Source organism: Trichoplax adhaerens, genomic scaffold, assembly GCF_000150275.1.
Source record: "Trichoplax adhaerens TRIADscaffold_1 genomic scaffold, whole genome shotgun sequence".
NCBI classification, from domain to species: domain Eukaryota; kingdom Metazoa; phylum Placozoa; class Uniplacotomia; order Trichoplacea; family Trichoplacidae; genus Trichoplax; species Trichoplax adhaerens.
The window spans coordinates 1,604,092-1,620,901 of NW_002060943.1; the positions used below are offsets into that span (position 1 = coordinate 1,604,092).

The window sequence follows — 16,810 nt, forward strand, 5'->3', positions numbered from 1 at the left end:
ATGTTCCTAGTTTAGTACAGTCACTATACACTCTAGATGCAGTCACAGAGGTAACAGTAAAGTCTTTTACTGTATTGTAGAGTGTAGACAGATTTATATCCATTGCACAATATTAGTACAAGACATGGCCGTTCTTCGTGACTCCGCCTTTTCCCTCTTCAAGATACAGTATAATAATATACAGTAATACAGTACAGTACAGTAAATAAAAAATAGGCGTAAAAGGTAAATAAACAGTATCACATACAGCACACTGTAAAGTACTGTACATCTTCTTCATCGTGGAAAGTCTTCATACTGTACTGTATAAAAATGTACAGTACAGGAGTCCTGTTCATACAGTACAATGTACTGTATACTGGACTGTTCCGTACTGTATTGTACAATATTCTAACCATATTGTACTGTACAGTACAGTACAGTATACTGTAGTGTACCGTTAGACCTGACAGTACCGTACAGTATATTATTGCATATATAACTTTCCATGCGGTAAATCGAACTTTGACCCATGCATGACCTCCGGCCTGTCCTCTTGCTATTCAAAGTTAAACTTAAAAATTAACAAAGCGTCAGAGAGTTTTACTACCGTATTCAACGTTGTGCATTGCTATTAAACGTACCCTTAAATTCATATTCAATATGGCTTAAACTGAATTGCCATAACAAATGCTGATTAACGAATTCATTATTATTATGAAGTACAGTACTGTATATAATATAATATACTACTGTGTATATTAACATAAAAATATTATTATTATTTATTTATTTATTAATAACTTGGAGCGCTTTTAACGCTACAGTACAGTACAGTACTGTACAGTATACTGCATGATACTGTACTGTACTGTACAGTGTACAGTAAGCGTGCATAGTACAAAAAGCGGGAATTCTCTACAACCAAGAATCGCCCCGCAAATGTGATTGGCTGATTGATTTGATCTAGAAAATCGTGTGATTGGCGATAACAAATGTTTGAGACATTGCGGGCGACGCTAAAAAAATGAGATTTCATTGTTATTCATTGTAATAAACAATGATCGCTATGTTGCTTGCATTATGATGTGTAAAGTCGATGACAATGGAGCTATTTTTATCTCCTTGATAAATAACGTACAGTACAGTACTGTAAGCTTCTACATCAGATCGAATTGGAATTTTTTGGCCAATAACAATCTCCCGTCTGCACAGAATTTTGTTCCGTACGCTTACCAGTGAATGGTAAGGGTTGATTTGTAAATAGTTGATTGCTGATCGAACCGTTTTGTGCGTGATAGTTATCGTTGTTGATCGTTGCATTGTAACGATTGAAAATGTAGTATCTTAGTGCATATTGACATTAACTTCATACTGTAAATTAGGGCAAATTTGTTACTACGCTGGAAAAAAGTGTACAAGTACGCTGCTTTCTTTTTAGTAGCATACATACGGTCAAGTCGGATAGATAACACATGTGCAAGGTCGGTGAAGTCAGCCACGTGCACCTGAAAGGGTTCACTCCTTTCCTTTCTTTGCTTTTCTTTTCTTTCATGCTACAGTATGTACAGTACATTATGTACGCTATGTACATCACTGTACACACAGTGCTATACTATTGTACGCTACTGTGTAAGTACAAGCGACCAGGTCAGATCCGTGTGATTCTGTGCTGTATTTTACTATGGAATGTGGTGAACAGATGCAGTCATATGTTTTTATCCTACCGTACTGTTGTTCTGTATGGAGATTTTGCACTGAATGTTCGTCCAAAAGTCCGTGGCAAAGATCTGATGACAATGTGATATTGAATAACAGTCAATGAGGATAAAATATCCAAATTGGATGACTGTCACCATTTCTACCAAGGAATCCTCCTTTGTCTATCACTTTTTGGTGGGGCTGGAAATGCAGAATACAGTATATCATTTTTGGGAACATAATCCATGACATACTGCGCCATTGAAGAAGATTGACAGGCCCAGCCCGATTCTGTAAAACTAGAAATTCAATTGTACTGTACCGCCAGTATATGGTATTGTATTGTAATCAGTAGTTCAAATCCAATAATAATAGCTCGATTTTCTATTTGCTATGGCAAAGTTCATTCATACTTTATACAATTGAATGGATATGTTTGAAATTTCCATCAGCATTGGCGATGAGCTACTGTACAAGTGTACATGACAGAATTCAAGATTGTACAAGAAAATCAATCCATCCAATAAAGTGTAAAAGTCTGTTGTAGTGTTGCTTACCCCATATACATTCCAGTAGTGTATAGGACGTCCACTACTGGAATACTGTACTCAATCATGTTGAGTTCAACGATAGATTGACTGCAACATTGTTATTGTTAAACGGTACTGTCGTATTGCCCTACCGAGTACAGTACTATTGAATGAATCATTTGATTGATGGTGAATGTGATGGCGTAACGCTGCGAAGAGTCAGGCGATAAACAAAAGGAAAGGACTGGCCAGGTTGACTGATTGACAGCAAGCTGGTTGACTACAGTACTATTTACTGTACAGGAGAGGAGAATACTGTAGTTCACTACGCTCCACTACCATACCGTACTGTACCATACCGTACTGCGCTGAAGTTGGTACACATCACGTTAGTCATTAACACGCCTTTTTACTGTTGCTGTTTTTAGAAAAGCGAAAACAACAACATTAGAGTAAGGCAGATTGTCAACGTTTCCAAGCTGTGCGTATATGGTTGGATGGTAGCTTACTGTTGTACTACCGCGTATTGATAAAGTGAAAAACAACTCTTTTCGTCTTCTCTTGACTTATTCTACAGTAATAACAACAAGCTTTCTTGCATAGTCAACAACTTGTGCCTAACTGGAGTTGAGTGGTTATTTTCTTTTGGTGGTCTTATTTTTTATTTTACAGCAAATCAATCGCTATCGTGCTGTATTTAGGTATTCAGTAATCAAGGAAAAGCATATTTGCCCTATTTACGTTCGACGTGGCCATTGAAATAGCAAAATCACAAAAGTGTACCGTCGTTATAACTTGTCTTCTACCTTGATTGTCACACAAATCATAATCGTCCATAATCTTTCCCACCATCAGAAATGAGCAGTACCGCGGTACAAAACCTTTTGGTTTATATATTTAGTTTTATTGCACAGCTATTCGATCTTTTCACTTATATCCCTTATCATTTGATTGTTGTCGAAAAGAACACTACAGGTCAAAAAATCTTCGCCAAGCCAAGTTGCCCTGAACAGAACGGCATCTCACCTTACCGTGATGTTAACATTGAACAACTTCAAGGAGTACCGGAAGCTGGCGTCGGCACACTGACTAAACTTTTCCAACGATCAGTTGCAAAATATCCTAATAATCGTTGCCTTGGTACACGTGAATTATTGCGTGAAGAAGAGGAGCAACAATCGACAGGTAAAATTTTCAAGAAGTTAATCTTAGGAAAGTACAAGTGGTTAACTTATCGAGAAGTAGACACAAAAATACAAGCCATCAGCCGTGGCTTGACTACCTTTGGTATACAACCCAAGGATAAGATTGCTATTTGTGCCGAGACTCGGGCAGAATGGTTGATGAGTGCCCATGCCGCTCTGGCCAATTCCGTCATTGGTAAGTGAAGTTCAAACCAAATTACACTATAAATTGTCTGACAGTGATATTGCCGCATGGATACGCTTACTTACTCCATCATTGATCAATGCAAGTCAATGAATGATATGTCACTGTAAACTAGTAAGTGATATGATAGAGTGCTAGGATGCAAAAAGAGAATGAATCACTTCAATTTTCAACTCGTAATTGAACGTTGATGGAATAATTTGCCAGTACATTACTGTCGTTCTATCCTATCGAGATCCTAACGCGCGTTTTACTACTACCAAGTAGCCAGCGCGATCCACATTAGCAGATTGATTTTATAGTACACCTGGCGACGCAATCCACAGTAGCTCACCATATAGCGACCACTACAACGTTGTCGCCATACAGTACCGTACTGACGAGGACTGCATTGTGGCTACAGTACTGTACTGTGTACTGGAAAAAAAGGCAAAGCCAACCGTGGTCACAAGCGACGGTTACATCGCGCGATACAAAGCACGAGATGACCCGGCGGTAATTGCTTATGCTGGAAATGAAATTCTTTAAACTTGCCTCGAGTTATTTGACAAACTCTTCAAGTAAATAACGGATTGAAAACTAGTGTAATATAAAAAATGGAATAAGAATAACAAACACTATTTTTCGAATACTGTACCGCATCCTAACTTTGTTGATGTTGAGGAGAAGGGAAGCGTAGTAGACTAGGTTAGTGTCGGCATAAAAACACTTTTCTTTAAAATTGAAAACTCCTATTCATCATACAGATACAATATGTACGTAGCGTAAGCAGGATTAGATGAAAGTAATATACAGACGATATTCAAACTGTCATTGTATATTGCAATGATCAATTTGGGTGTCCTATTTTGCCAATGGATTCCTCTCAACGATGACTGCCGTAAAAAGTTTCCTGGGTTTTTTTTATATTGACATGTTTTCACTAATTAGAAGAAAGCCATCGCAACACAATACACTGTCGATGCCAGACTGTCATGGCTTTGTATAGCAAGGATAATCGGAGGTTCTTTTGTTCACCGGAGACGTTTGGATGTTTAGTCCTGTATACGATTTACTGGACGATATCAATGGTTTACTTTACTCATTATGATGTCGAATGTTTCTACTCCTATGGATCATTCCAACCCATACTTGTAGACTCTAGTGATGAGTTGGCGATGCCTGTGATTTATGCCTTGCAAACTGATCAATTGGAGAGACTTTCAGACAAATCCATAATGCAAGGGTCGACATCAGCTGTAGTCTTACAACACCTTTTCATCAAATAAAATGAGTACTGCATTCATCATGGATAGTAGAATTCAAAAGGAGGATTTAGATTATTTTTTCCTACGTCAATTGAATTCTTTAAAAACTGTAGAGACTGATTCCGTGAAGTGTTAGCCAGTCTAATGTGAATCGTTCATAAACCAAGTCATCTCGGATAAATCGAATGCTTACTAAGCAGAGTATTGTAATGTACATCACCTGCTACACGACGGTACACTCGGACACTAAATCACCATAAAGGGGGTGTAAACAAGGTGCGGTAGTCATGTTGCGTGGTTGGCATTCAAAATTTTGTAAGACAAGAATTACGGTAGTGAAAGGTCTAAAATAGACATCTGCGTTGTTGACTATGTTGGAACATTCCGATTAGTGGACACAATGAAATGGAATGCCTTCTTCCGCTAGCCCTTATTGCTGATGGGCTAGGAGAAATAATAATACTCTTGAGAAATACTACTGTACTATCGTATTCAATATCAACCTATCCAATTGCTGACTGTTAAGTGATCCAATTTAGTTCAACACAAATTGTACCATATACCTACTGAACGTTCATTCAAGCTGTTCAATTGTGCTATTTGTAAACACTTGAGCCTGGTGAAATTAATCAGTGACGATCAAGATTGCTTTGTAATATCTACTATTCACTTCTGATGCTGTACATCTGTCAACTATATTAGCAATGTCAACAATCAGACACGTATTCGTCCAAGTATTGACTGTGCTGCTGTGAGCGGATGATGCGATGACAGCAATCACCTTTTTATTTTTTATCAAAGTTTCACGCTTTACAGCGTATGTATAGCTGTAATATTTATATTTCACAGATTAAATTGAAGTGACCCCTTTAGTGGTGGAATTTTGCCAGTAATCTCTTACTTAGCTTTCTCAATTTGAACTGACGCATGAATTATGCTGGGAAAGAAAGATACAGCAGTGATGAGCTCCTTCATAGATACTCTTTATGTCGTCTGCTTCCCCACTATACAAGCGATTCATTGACGTAGACTGCGCATATGTTCATGCACTCTGCAGTGTTTTTTAGGAGCAAAATTAGATTGGATCTGTGATCTCCATCGGTGTTGCTAAAAATTGGAGATACTGCTCGAATTTCACTACCACTGCGTCTTACTGATGCTATAGTATCGTTACCCTTTTTATGTCATTCTGTACAACTACAATGATCAGCCAATAAATATTTAACATTTCCAGAATCCCATTGAAGCAAGATGTTCAGCGTGGTAATCATACTCGCGGGTTAATAATAAACTAGCCGATGCGTATTCTTCGGTAAAAAGGCCGACTGATCAATTGAAAATTATCCGGGATTATTCTACCCTATCCATCAGTGCTATTTTCCGATCTAATTAGTAATTACAATTCAATAAAACACCAATTTTGTATACTGTAGGGTGCATCGAATGTTGAAATTCTGCCAATAACTCTTAAATTGGGGATGGCGTAATAGTTTACCTAATAAATGCATCTATTATTATTATTATTTATAGCATGGATTGCCTGTTGGGGGTGTCATACGATCATTTATAATTTGAAAAGTAATTTGTAACCGTAGCTTTCTCGATGAATTTTAATGAATGGTGTTGTGATAACTGATAACGTCCTCAGATACGAATTCTTGTATCTTTTAGTGTTTAATACCAGAAAGGTCTAATCAGAAAGTTAAATGAAATTAAATTAATTAGCCAACACCTCAATTCTATTGATACAAAAAAAGTCGTTTCTTGGTACTGTACATTTAATTAAGGATTCTAATGCACACTTGGCCCCCACGTAATGAACGATCTTGACTGTACAGTACTGCACGTGCTGGAATCAAAATTTTTCAAAAATTACAGTCGATACATCGTTGTAGAATTTGAGTTGTGCAAATATCATTAAGACTTTCTCGCGTAAACTGGAGCGTTTTATCTCCGTACGCATTCTATTTATTTATACAGTACATATGTATATAGCGTAACATAATAACGCGTTGTTACTCAATACTAGACGCTATTTTCCATTTTTTTGCATGGAAGTTTCATCTATTGGTCCAAGGCCATTTACATTCTTCATTATGCTGAAGATGCAGTCAATTAACGTATTTGATATGTACATACACGTGTAATGTTATTCGTGGAAAACTATAATACTACGATGGGTGCTAAAATGCCACGTTGCATTAATAATAAATTTCCACGTTGAAGTTTTATAATTCCATGCTTTTATTAGCACTACGGTAAAATATCAATGCCTCTAGAGAGAGACAGACCTCTCTATCTACCGTACAGTGCTTGCTGTACAGCACTGTATATGCATACAGTATTTATAACAACTTACGGTAGATAGTGATTTTTGGGCGTCAAGATCAGATATGATCCATGGACATGATATACGAGTACATGATGAATATCAGTGGAAGTTACATCGATAACGTATTGAGGGTTAAGTTGTAAAAGTGCAATATTACTACTGTTCATGACGAATGGTCGCAAATTTTTGCTTAGTCACCATCACGTTAATTCGGAAAACGATCAATGACGGTTAGATATGCATGACCGATGATAAGCTATGAGAACATAACGTACAGTACATCATGGTAAATAATTTATGTACGTGCAGCCTGGCTTTCCAACTTAATTGCATTTCCTACAAATCTATACTGTATGTACTTTAGTAGTGTTACTGTTGTAACGCATACTATAGTTAAAATTCTGACCTCGAAGACTGAACATGCTTCCGTCTATAGTATACGCCAATAGCGATAGGGACAGTATATTGCAATGCTTGACTAAAAAGCGGTTAAGTTTGATATTACTTTATTATCCGCAATTTATAGCACTCTGCCTCCTTAAGCCAGTTACTTCCTTAAAATGATTGCTTTGTTTACAATAGATACACAATGCTGTTTTAGATTATAGTTGCTTCAAAGTACGAGATTTAGAAGCTCGCATAGAAGACTGCCATGTTAATAGTACAATGTCTACTTTTTATCAATAACGATAATGCTAACAGAGTTTTAGATCCTTCTGCTTTGCATCTGTTTTTATCAATCCAAATGGCAACACGTATTGTTTAAATTACTGAATTTTGATAGCCACTTACATGATTTTATTTTTAACCAATTTTATACGCAGTTTGCCTACTCATTGCCCTTTACAATAAGATATTTATTGCTTCTATTGATTTTTTGTATTGCTTTTTTCTTTTTTTGCTTAGTTGTTACAGTCTACGCAACACTTGGCGAAGACGCTCTTATCCATGCCATAAACGAAACAGAAGTTTCCCTCGTCATTGTCGACGAGAACATGCTCCAGAAATTTACTTCTTTAAGTTCAAAAATGCCTACGCTAAAGACTCTCATATACTTTGGAAAAAGTAAGGATATCTCATTCCTAGATTCTGCTAGAAAAGACATACAGATTAAATCACTACAGGAGACCGAAGAGATCGGCTTGAAATCTGAAGGTGGTACGAATTATTTCACAATATATTTTAAAAACATTGATTCTATACTTATAGAATACCATACATATAGTAAATTTTCTTACAACTGTAAGATGGGTATGCTGTTCAAGAATAGAATATAACAGCAACAAAATGCACGCGTTTTCTGTTTAGCAATAGTATGCAAATAGGACCAGATGAAAAAATTGTAGATGGTACTGTACACTAAGACATTCTTTGTTTTTTTGATTTTATAGAATCGATTGAGTTGCATAATCCAAGTGCTGATGATATCTCTGTTATCATGTACACCAGCGGGTCGACTGGGATGCCGAAAGGTAATATTATTATAGATTGGCTTAATTGCATTTGAAGAGTTCACTTTAATCTGGAATGTCCGTCACTAGAATTATCACCGGAGTTATTTCTGCCACACCTGATTGGTTTGGCAGTTACCATAACTATAAAAAATATCATCAAGATATTTTACATGCTTTAATCTAAATACATGTTGCATCTATTAAAATGATTTAAAAATTTAGGCGTAGTTATTTCGCACAGCAATCTTGTGGGTGCTACTGTCGGTATGTCAACCCGGTATAATTTTGTTCGGTAGGTATTACGTCTTGAACTCAAGCATGACTTTGAAAGCTAATATTGTTTTTTCAATCTTTATGACTGGCTACGTTAGTGCGTTGAGCATACTATTAACGTGAAATCTATTTTTTTCTGTATAGACCACACGACTCGTACATAGGCTATTTACCTTTAGCCCATGTATTGGAATTGGCTGCAGGTAAATATTGCATGACATTCTTGCGTCGGATTATTGCATAATACTTTCCCTTTCTTTCCTCAAAAGAAAATACGGTACTATCAGTTGGTGCAGCCATTGGGTATTCTTCTCCCAATACACTTTCTGATCAGGTAATGATAGAACCAAAACACAATTGTAAAAAAAATGATTCTTAAAAACTTGCACTTTCCCATTAAAGTCAACAGGCATTAAGAAAGGTTGCAAAGGTGACTTAAGCGAGTTACAACCGACCGTAATGGCGGCAGTTCCGGTAATACGAAACTTTGACATGTATGAATTTCTCGTTCTTATACATAAAACAAAAATCTTATTATACGTCCCAATATATAATTATCAATTAGACTATCATGGATAGAATACGTAAAGCAGTTTATACCAAAGTGAATGGCGGAAATGCCTTCACAAAGGCTCTGTTTAATTTTGCATACAACTACAAGATGAAGCAGGTATGACTTCGATTTTGCCCTTAGTAGCCTAATAAAATAGCAATATTTGACTTGATTTTAATTATATTAGTAATACGTTATGTTGTAATAATATATTGTACTTAATATCATTACAGCTTAGCAGAGGAGGTGGAACACCACTGTTAGATCGGTTGGTATTAATTAATTATAATGACGTCTAAGATATGCAAATACATTGTGCTGTACAATGTGAAATACTAGTAATGAATGCCTGCCATTAAAGGTATGGTTTTTTTACATAATAATTACAGTCTAGTCTTCTCGAAAACACGAAAGTTATTGGGTGGAAAAATTAAAGTTGTACTTAGTGGAGGAGCTCCGCTTTCAACTGAAACACAGAAATTTATGAATATATGTTTGTGCTGTCCTGTCGGACAAGGCTATGGTTTAACGGAAACTTGCGGCGCTGGCACTATGTGCGATGGTAAATAAAATTCATTCCATTGTAAACTACTGCCTTAAAGTTTCAAGAGTGAACCCATTAAATTAATGTATGTTTTATTCCATCGTAATATCATTAGTTACTGATTTGAGTTCCGGAAGAGTTGGTGCTCCACTCGTTTGCAACGAAATTAAATTAATTGACTGGCCCGAAGGTTCGTTATCACTCTGATGAATTATAGGTGTTTGGCTAGATTTGTAAAACTACTTTTTAATTTTACAGGTGGTTATACCACACACGATAAGCCATATCCGAGAGGAGAAATTTGTATCAGTGGCCACAATGTAACTGTTGGTTACTACAAGAATGAGGAAAAGACTCGAGAAAGCTACGTCGAAATGGACGGAAAGAGATGGTTTATGACTGGAGATATTGGAGAATGGCATTCTGATGGTTGCCTTAAAGTCATAGGTATGGCTTGTATAATCTTAATTGTATCAGCATTTTTTAATAGGGTATGATACATGTGTATATATAATCTTACGATATCTACTATCAAATACCTCTTATTCGTATGTTAGATCGCAGAAAAGATTTAGTCAAATTGCAAGCTGGTGAATATGTTTCTCTTGGAAAAGTTGAAGCCATTCTCAAAGGCAGCAATTTTATTGACAATATCTGCGTTTATGCGGAAAGTGATAAAGACTATATAATTGGCTTTGTTGTCCCCACCGAAGCAACGTTGCGTAATGCTGCTGGAAGTTTGAATATCGATACGAAAGATTGGGAAGAATTGTGTAAAAGTGAAAAACTACAGCAAAAGGTCATTGATGATCTCCATCGTGTTGCCAAGATTGGTAAGCTATGAGTTCTGAAGTGATCGTAGCCTAATTTGTGTACAGTACTTGACCAACTAGTTTACATTATTTAACGTGTACGATTTAATAATTTTTAATCAATTTAGGTAAGTTACAAAAATTTGAAGTACCTCGAAAAATTAAGCTTTGCTCGGATTTATGGACACCAGAAAGCGAACTTGTAACTGCTGCATTGAAACTAAGACGTCATAGCATTAAGCAATTCTATATAAATGATATCAAGCAAATGTATACCTAGAAAGAAAGCAATTTATGTGCATGCCGTTCGATGCATTAATAAGCTATAGACGACACAGTAGCACTTCCTTACTGTGTAGAAGCAGCAAATGACAATGTCATTGATATGTTTGTTACTTTATGATATGATAAGGACGTACTCAATTACGTTTAGAAATTTCTGGCTGACCAACGAAAGAAATGCGTCAATAATGTATACGTTATTCATTCTAATATATTTATTAATTATGTTTGGGATACAAGCTTTGTTAATTATTTAATTACTAAAAATCTGTTATCCATATTGTGTAATTTCCTATTGGTATATGTAACATGTCGCTTTGTCATGGAAGATCGAATTACCTGATGTTTGAGAATTGCTTGTAGTATTGATTGATTATGTTAGGTTTCGTGGCTCATGATTTTCTGGACCGGTGTACTATTGCATAGTAGATCGCTTATTTCTGTGCTTTTGATACTAATTGTACCATACGTACCTTGCTGTTACTAGATCCTGCTAAAGCTAAATTAATAAGCTAAGAATCATTTTGCCGTTTCTGTTTGAAACATTAGTAATTAAAACTGAATGCTAGCTTTTTCCTTCACGGTATATAATTTTAACGGAATTTTACGTAGTCTGTAACTCTTTGTCAATGTAATATGCATAGTTAAATGTTGACAGGATCGAATTCTAAGTTATCTAAACAAATAAAATTATTTAATGAATATTCTCTTTCGATCATTAAGAATAGCTACGTGAAATGAACTTGCAGTTGTTTTTCAAAACGTGCTGGGCCAGGGACAACTAAACCCTCTTGTCCCACTTAATTTTACAGGGAAATTGGAATGCTAGCGATGCAATGTAGTAGTCAGTATTGAGTGAATTTGCATCGTTTTAGGAGGTGGAGGGTTTGGTAGCCCTGACTAGACTTGCTACTTAGTAGTTTACGTTGCTGAAGCACGTGCTTCTTTCCATTTACTACTGTCTACAGCAAAGGGATGAAACATTTTGCAAAAGATAAAACAATTTATTTATGTAAATCATTACACTAACACCTATAGTCTTGAAGTACTGAAGATAAACAAAACATATACATTATGAAATAGAGGATTATTACTAATAATTCTAATTTATAATTAAGCTAACCAGAATAATCTTATACGTTGTGGCGAATTAATCAATATACAGTAATATAATGATTAATATTAGAAGACTACGCATTTATAAACAAAAGTTCGTTATCTACTGTACTGTATATGTGTATTTTACATATATTATATACTATATAAAACAACAATTGGCAGGATGCTTTACTATAAAGCGTACGAAATAAATTTGCTATTAATCGCTGAAATTATCTGCAGAATTGTTGCCGTCGACGCTTCCAAAGTCATCTTCGTCTCGTACACCACCATCAGGGGCTGGATCATCCGGTGAAAAACTGAATGAATTTATAAAAAAAAATAGGGAATTTATATAAGAAACTACTCAGCAGCGACTGTAATACGTTAAAGTACAATATGCTTTTTATAACTGTATACTGCATAGGTTCGTAAAAGTAATTTGTCAATATAAAAGTACTTCAGCAAAAATAAGTATAATTTGTCATACTCTAGCATTGCAGGATCCAATCCTTCTACCGTCATTTTTAATTTGATTGCTTGATTTGGTATGCCAACACGTAACATACTGAAAAACTTTTTATACCGGGCATCATCTTTAAGTGCGATAAAGTCCCCTGCTTATATAATATAATAAATAATACAAATTTATACTCACACCAGTTCCAAAATAACTAATTATTAAAATTAAAGTAACTTCGTGATAGGTCAGCTTTTGCTTATGAAAGCATCAGTATTATTGATGCATCTAAGTAATTGAACGTTATTGCATTAAAATGTAATTTCCAACTGGTATAATATACGTATTGTAAATTAAGATAGACCACCACTAACTAGGTACTCTTTCGGCAGGTGGAATTTTCGCGACTATAATGCATAGGGCAAGGAAAGGGTTAATTAGCAAAATTAATAATGGAATTGATATGGCAAAGATAGCCGTACATGATTATTTATTGTAGTACTAACGGCTATAAGATATACCATTATGCTATTTCCTACCTTCAGATTGTTGAATGTTATCTTGTTGTAGGCCTTCGGTAGCCTTAACAATAATGTATCGTACATCATTAATGAATGCGCATACGTATTGATCAAATATCACATGTTGCTAATACTAGCGCAGCACATCAAACTTGACTAATGTACAATTGATATTACTTTTAAGCTGTAACACGAATTACTACAAAGATATTACCGTAGATTGCTGTTGCTGTATCGTAGATTGCTGTTGCTGTACCGTAGATTGCTGTTGCTGTACCGTCGGTTGATCCTGAGAATCTGCAGTCACATTTTCTAAGCCTGGCACGGACGATAACTGATCATATAGATAACAGCACACCATTATTAACATTGGAGAAAGCTTTTAATTCAATAATATTGTAAAGTTATTTTATTGTCAGTCACGCAACAATCTGGTATTTTCAGTAGATATTACTTGCACAGTTTACTACAGTAATTAAAAGTTCACATCTTTTCAATTGATGATTAAGTTAGAATGTTGCTAATACGGGTTAAGTGCCCATTTATGGTATATTCTACATCGATCATATCGAAACGTGTAACAATGAACAGATAATTTTCTATTTGTGGTAAAGCTGAATCAAAAATGGGGAAACTTGTGGCCCCACATGTACTGCAAATATAGCATATCAACATCAGCTGTACTGATTAAACATTGCAGTACAATTGAGAATCAACCTCGCGATAACCGTATCTGAGGATTACATACTGTAACGGAATATGTCTATATTGACTACATGACAATAGTGTAGTAAAGCCTTACATAGTTATTGAGCTAATCAATATTTATCAGTCACTTACTTTTGCTTCTAAAACTGCCATGGCTACTTCGAGCTTTTGCAATCGCGTGGTAACTTCCTCTAACCTCTGTTAATTATGGAGATGATTTTACTGACTTGAAATTATTACGATTACGAATGGAATATATATGCTTTGCACGTAATATTAGAAATAGGACTACATACCTCTTCATTCACAGAAGAAAAGCGATTCACAAAATTGACCGTATAAGTAATGTAATAATTGATATAAGCCAGTAATTTTTTACTATTGATGGGTTTGATCTGCAACAGAAATGGTGAGAAAAGTAGAATAAGTTGATCAGTACTGATGTATCTATACGGCTAATTGAATTCATTTGATATGACGATTTATACAGTCAATTAGGCATTAATGACAGTCATTTGAAGGTAGATAAAAGTTAGTTATCCTATCAAACACATTTATAAAGCATTATTTCTCGCTTCAATTAGTAATTATTGAAATTTATCGCCAAGGGGAATTCTTCTCTTTCATCGTCTGTTCATCATCCTCGCCTCCTCTTGACGACAACAAGCTCAAGTTTCAATTTAAACTCCACCATCGATCGATGTAGTTTCCTCAAACTTCATACAGATCAATATCTAGCGGTAATAAGCTGTATGCAAAGTCTTGACCATCACCATCATATCATCAAGGAACTTTCATTTCCTTCATTTTCAATGCAATATACCATGCCGTTAAAAAGTGAAAACTTACTTTCTGTAAATCTGTATCGGAAGCCAAGGCAGGAATTCCATCGATCTCCATGATTTGAAACTAATTTAAATGCTACCCAATCCAGATTTCAAATATTTAATGTCCACTTGTGCGGCGATGCCCAGAATTCGTTTGGCCGATGGAGGAGTTTTGACCAATGACATCACGTGATAGGCATGATCTGCCACTTAATAGTCTTGTAGTTTCTATGAACATTCAAAACCTTTTACTGATACAGTATAGGGAAAATAATGGTGAATCGGTAGCTTTACTACCGCTATAGCAGGCTAGTTTGTGACATCATTTGTTGCAATATACCTGGAGTGAATTTAGTGATGGTACCGATTCACTAGCTCATAACTTATACATTCTCATGTAAAATTATGGCTGTCATGACCGAACACTGTTCTATGCTACAGTGTACAGTACAGTACTGTACAGTACTGTACACTGTGTGTATTGTACTGTACTGTAGCCTAGGACCGTAGAGATGAGGCCAAAATATGGAAGCTACTTGCTCATTAGTACGAATCTTCCGAGTTGATTTTCTTAATTAAGCATTCTACTTATTGAAAATCATGGATGATGTTATAGGACTACTTTCAAGCAGAACTCGGTAAAATAGAATAGAATTCAAGTATAATATTACTCCATTGAATGACATGATAATAACAAATAGAAGAGTCCAGTGCGAAGAACAGTCTTGGCCATCCAGTGGTCCGTAACCAGTACCAGTGTAGTGAGTGTACTGTACTGTATCATAGTCTGTATGGACTACTTGAAGCAGGCATGGACCAATCTCTCTTGGACGGACAGACCTTTAGGAGATCAAAATATCATAATATAACAGTACAGTATAGGAAATCCTCGATATGACAGTACTTTAGTATGCAGACGGTCGATTTTAAATGGACTGAGATTTTTTCTAAATTCAATAAAATATCACGTTGAATCTTATTATCTGCTAGTAAGTTCCACTTGGACACAGTTATACAAGATGGTCGGTGTTACTGAAATTGGTACCCGTGATTTAGAAAATAGACACGGAAGATCCACACTTGGTCACTCTTTTTCGTTATTGGCCGTGAACAGGTAGAGCCTTTCGTGGCTACGAAAAGTCCGTCTGTCTGGAACTGCAAGTCCATAATAGATTGTACACTGTACGGTGGTAGAGCTACCGTACAGTTAAATTGACCATCAAATGAGTTAGTCTGCTCTTTTGACTCCACTGACTTGGGACTGATCGCCTATTTTCCGTCCCTCTCTCTTTCTGTTTCCAGCCCGGACTGACAGACAGCCACAGGATCAAAATTCCACCCAAGTTTGATTACTCGATTTCAACACCTTGCCAACACAACGCATCCCAGACTTGACCAGTTGCTATTCGCCATGATGGACAAATGCTATCGTCTTCCATCATCATTCTCTACGAGTACGGGAAGTTTGCTATCATCGAGTGATTGAATTATTAACGATTGATTATCGTTGGAGATGGGTCAACAGATATCAAGCGATAGCCCCAGTAGGCAAGGCAAAGGAACGAGTTATCAAGATTCGTATGCCCAAGCCAATACCATGATCACCGTCAATGACGGCTCTCCAGCAAGAATGTTAGTCAAGAAGCATATTCAAGAAGATGAAGACTTTAAAGCCTTACAAAAACTACCTAAATTTTCCCCTTTAATGAGAGGCTCTCTCAATTTACCGGTTATGCGAGATTCTGGATTCCTTAGCAAGATGGAAAGCAAGCATGTTATCAGTTATGTTAATCGCTATGAGGAACATTTAAGATTATGTAGCCAAATGATAACCAATGATCAAGTTATGCTAGCTAGTCGAATGAAAGAAATTGATTATTTAATGGATTTAGTGCACAATAAAGTGGCTGAAAGGCAACAAAAGTTAAATCATTTCGCAGTTTGTGCTAGGACGATCCAAACCATCGAAAGCGATATTCAAAGGATCCAAAAAAATTTAGAAGATTCCACCGCTTTAGCCGAGCAATTTAATGACCTACTACCTGAAGGACATAAATTGGAACCTTTATCACGCTAACTTGATAGAATTGCTATACGATG

At 36.0% G+C, this 16,810-nt stretch overlaps 3 protein-coding genes across 3 annotated transcripts; 2 read left to right on the forward strand and 1 right to left on the reverse strand.

The window, feature by feature from the left end:
* Positions 1 to 3,067: 3,067 nt before the first annotated feature.
* TRIADDRAFT_36885 (expressed hypothetical protein) lies at positions 3,068 to 11,094 on the forward strand (the record flags this gene model as incomplete). Its single annotated transcript, XM_002107633.1, has 14 exons — positions 3,068 to 3,590; positions 8,085 to 8,336; positions 8,570 to 8,650; positions 8,855 to 8,924; positions 9,050 to 9,108; positions 9,175 to 9,239; positions 9,308 to 9,379; positions 9,471 to 9,575; positions 9,692 to 9,726; positions 9,848 to 10,020; positions 10,118 to 10,192; positions 10,261 to 10,449; positions 10,560 to 10,835; positions 10,943 to 11,094. The coding sequence occupies 14 exons, from the start codon at positions 3,068 to 3,070 to the stop codon at positions 11,092 to 11,094; spliced, it is 2,127 nt and encodes a 708-aa protein (XP_002107669.1).
* A 1,320-nt stretch (positions 11,095 to 12,414) lies between these two features.
* On the reverse strand, positions 12,415 to 14,783 carry TRIADDRAFT_51405 (uncharacterized protein; the record flags this gene model as incomplete). The annotated part of the gene is made up of 7 exons (XM_002108431.1): positions 12,415 to 12,514; positions 12,685 to 12,811; positions 13,194 to 13,236; positions 13,390 to 13,509; positions 14,016 to 14,081; positions 14,180 to 14,278; positions 14,733 to 14,783. The coding sequence occupies 7 exons, from the start codon at positions 14,781 to 14,783 to the stop codon at positions 12,415 to 12,417; spliced, it is 606 nt and encodes a 201-aa protein (XP_002108467.1).
* Positions 14,784 to 16,223: 1,440 nt separating this feature from the next.
* Positions 16,224 to 16,787, forward strand: TRIADDRAFT_18549 (uncharacterized protein; the record flags this gene model as incomplete). The annotated part of the gene is made up of 1 exon (XM_002107634.1): positions 16,224 to 16,787. The coding sequence occupies one exon, from the start codon at positions 16,224 to 16,226 to the stop codon at positions 16,785 to 16,787; it is 564 nt and encodes a 187-aa protein (XP_002107670.1).
* Between the last annotated feature and the right edge of the window lie 23 nt (positions 16,788 to 16,810).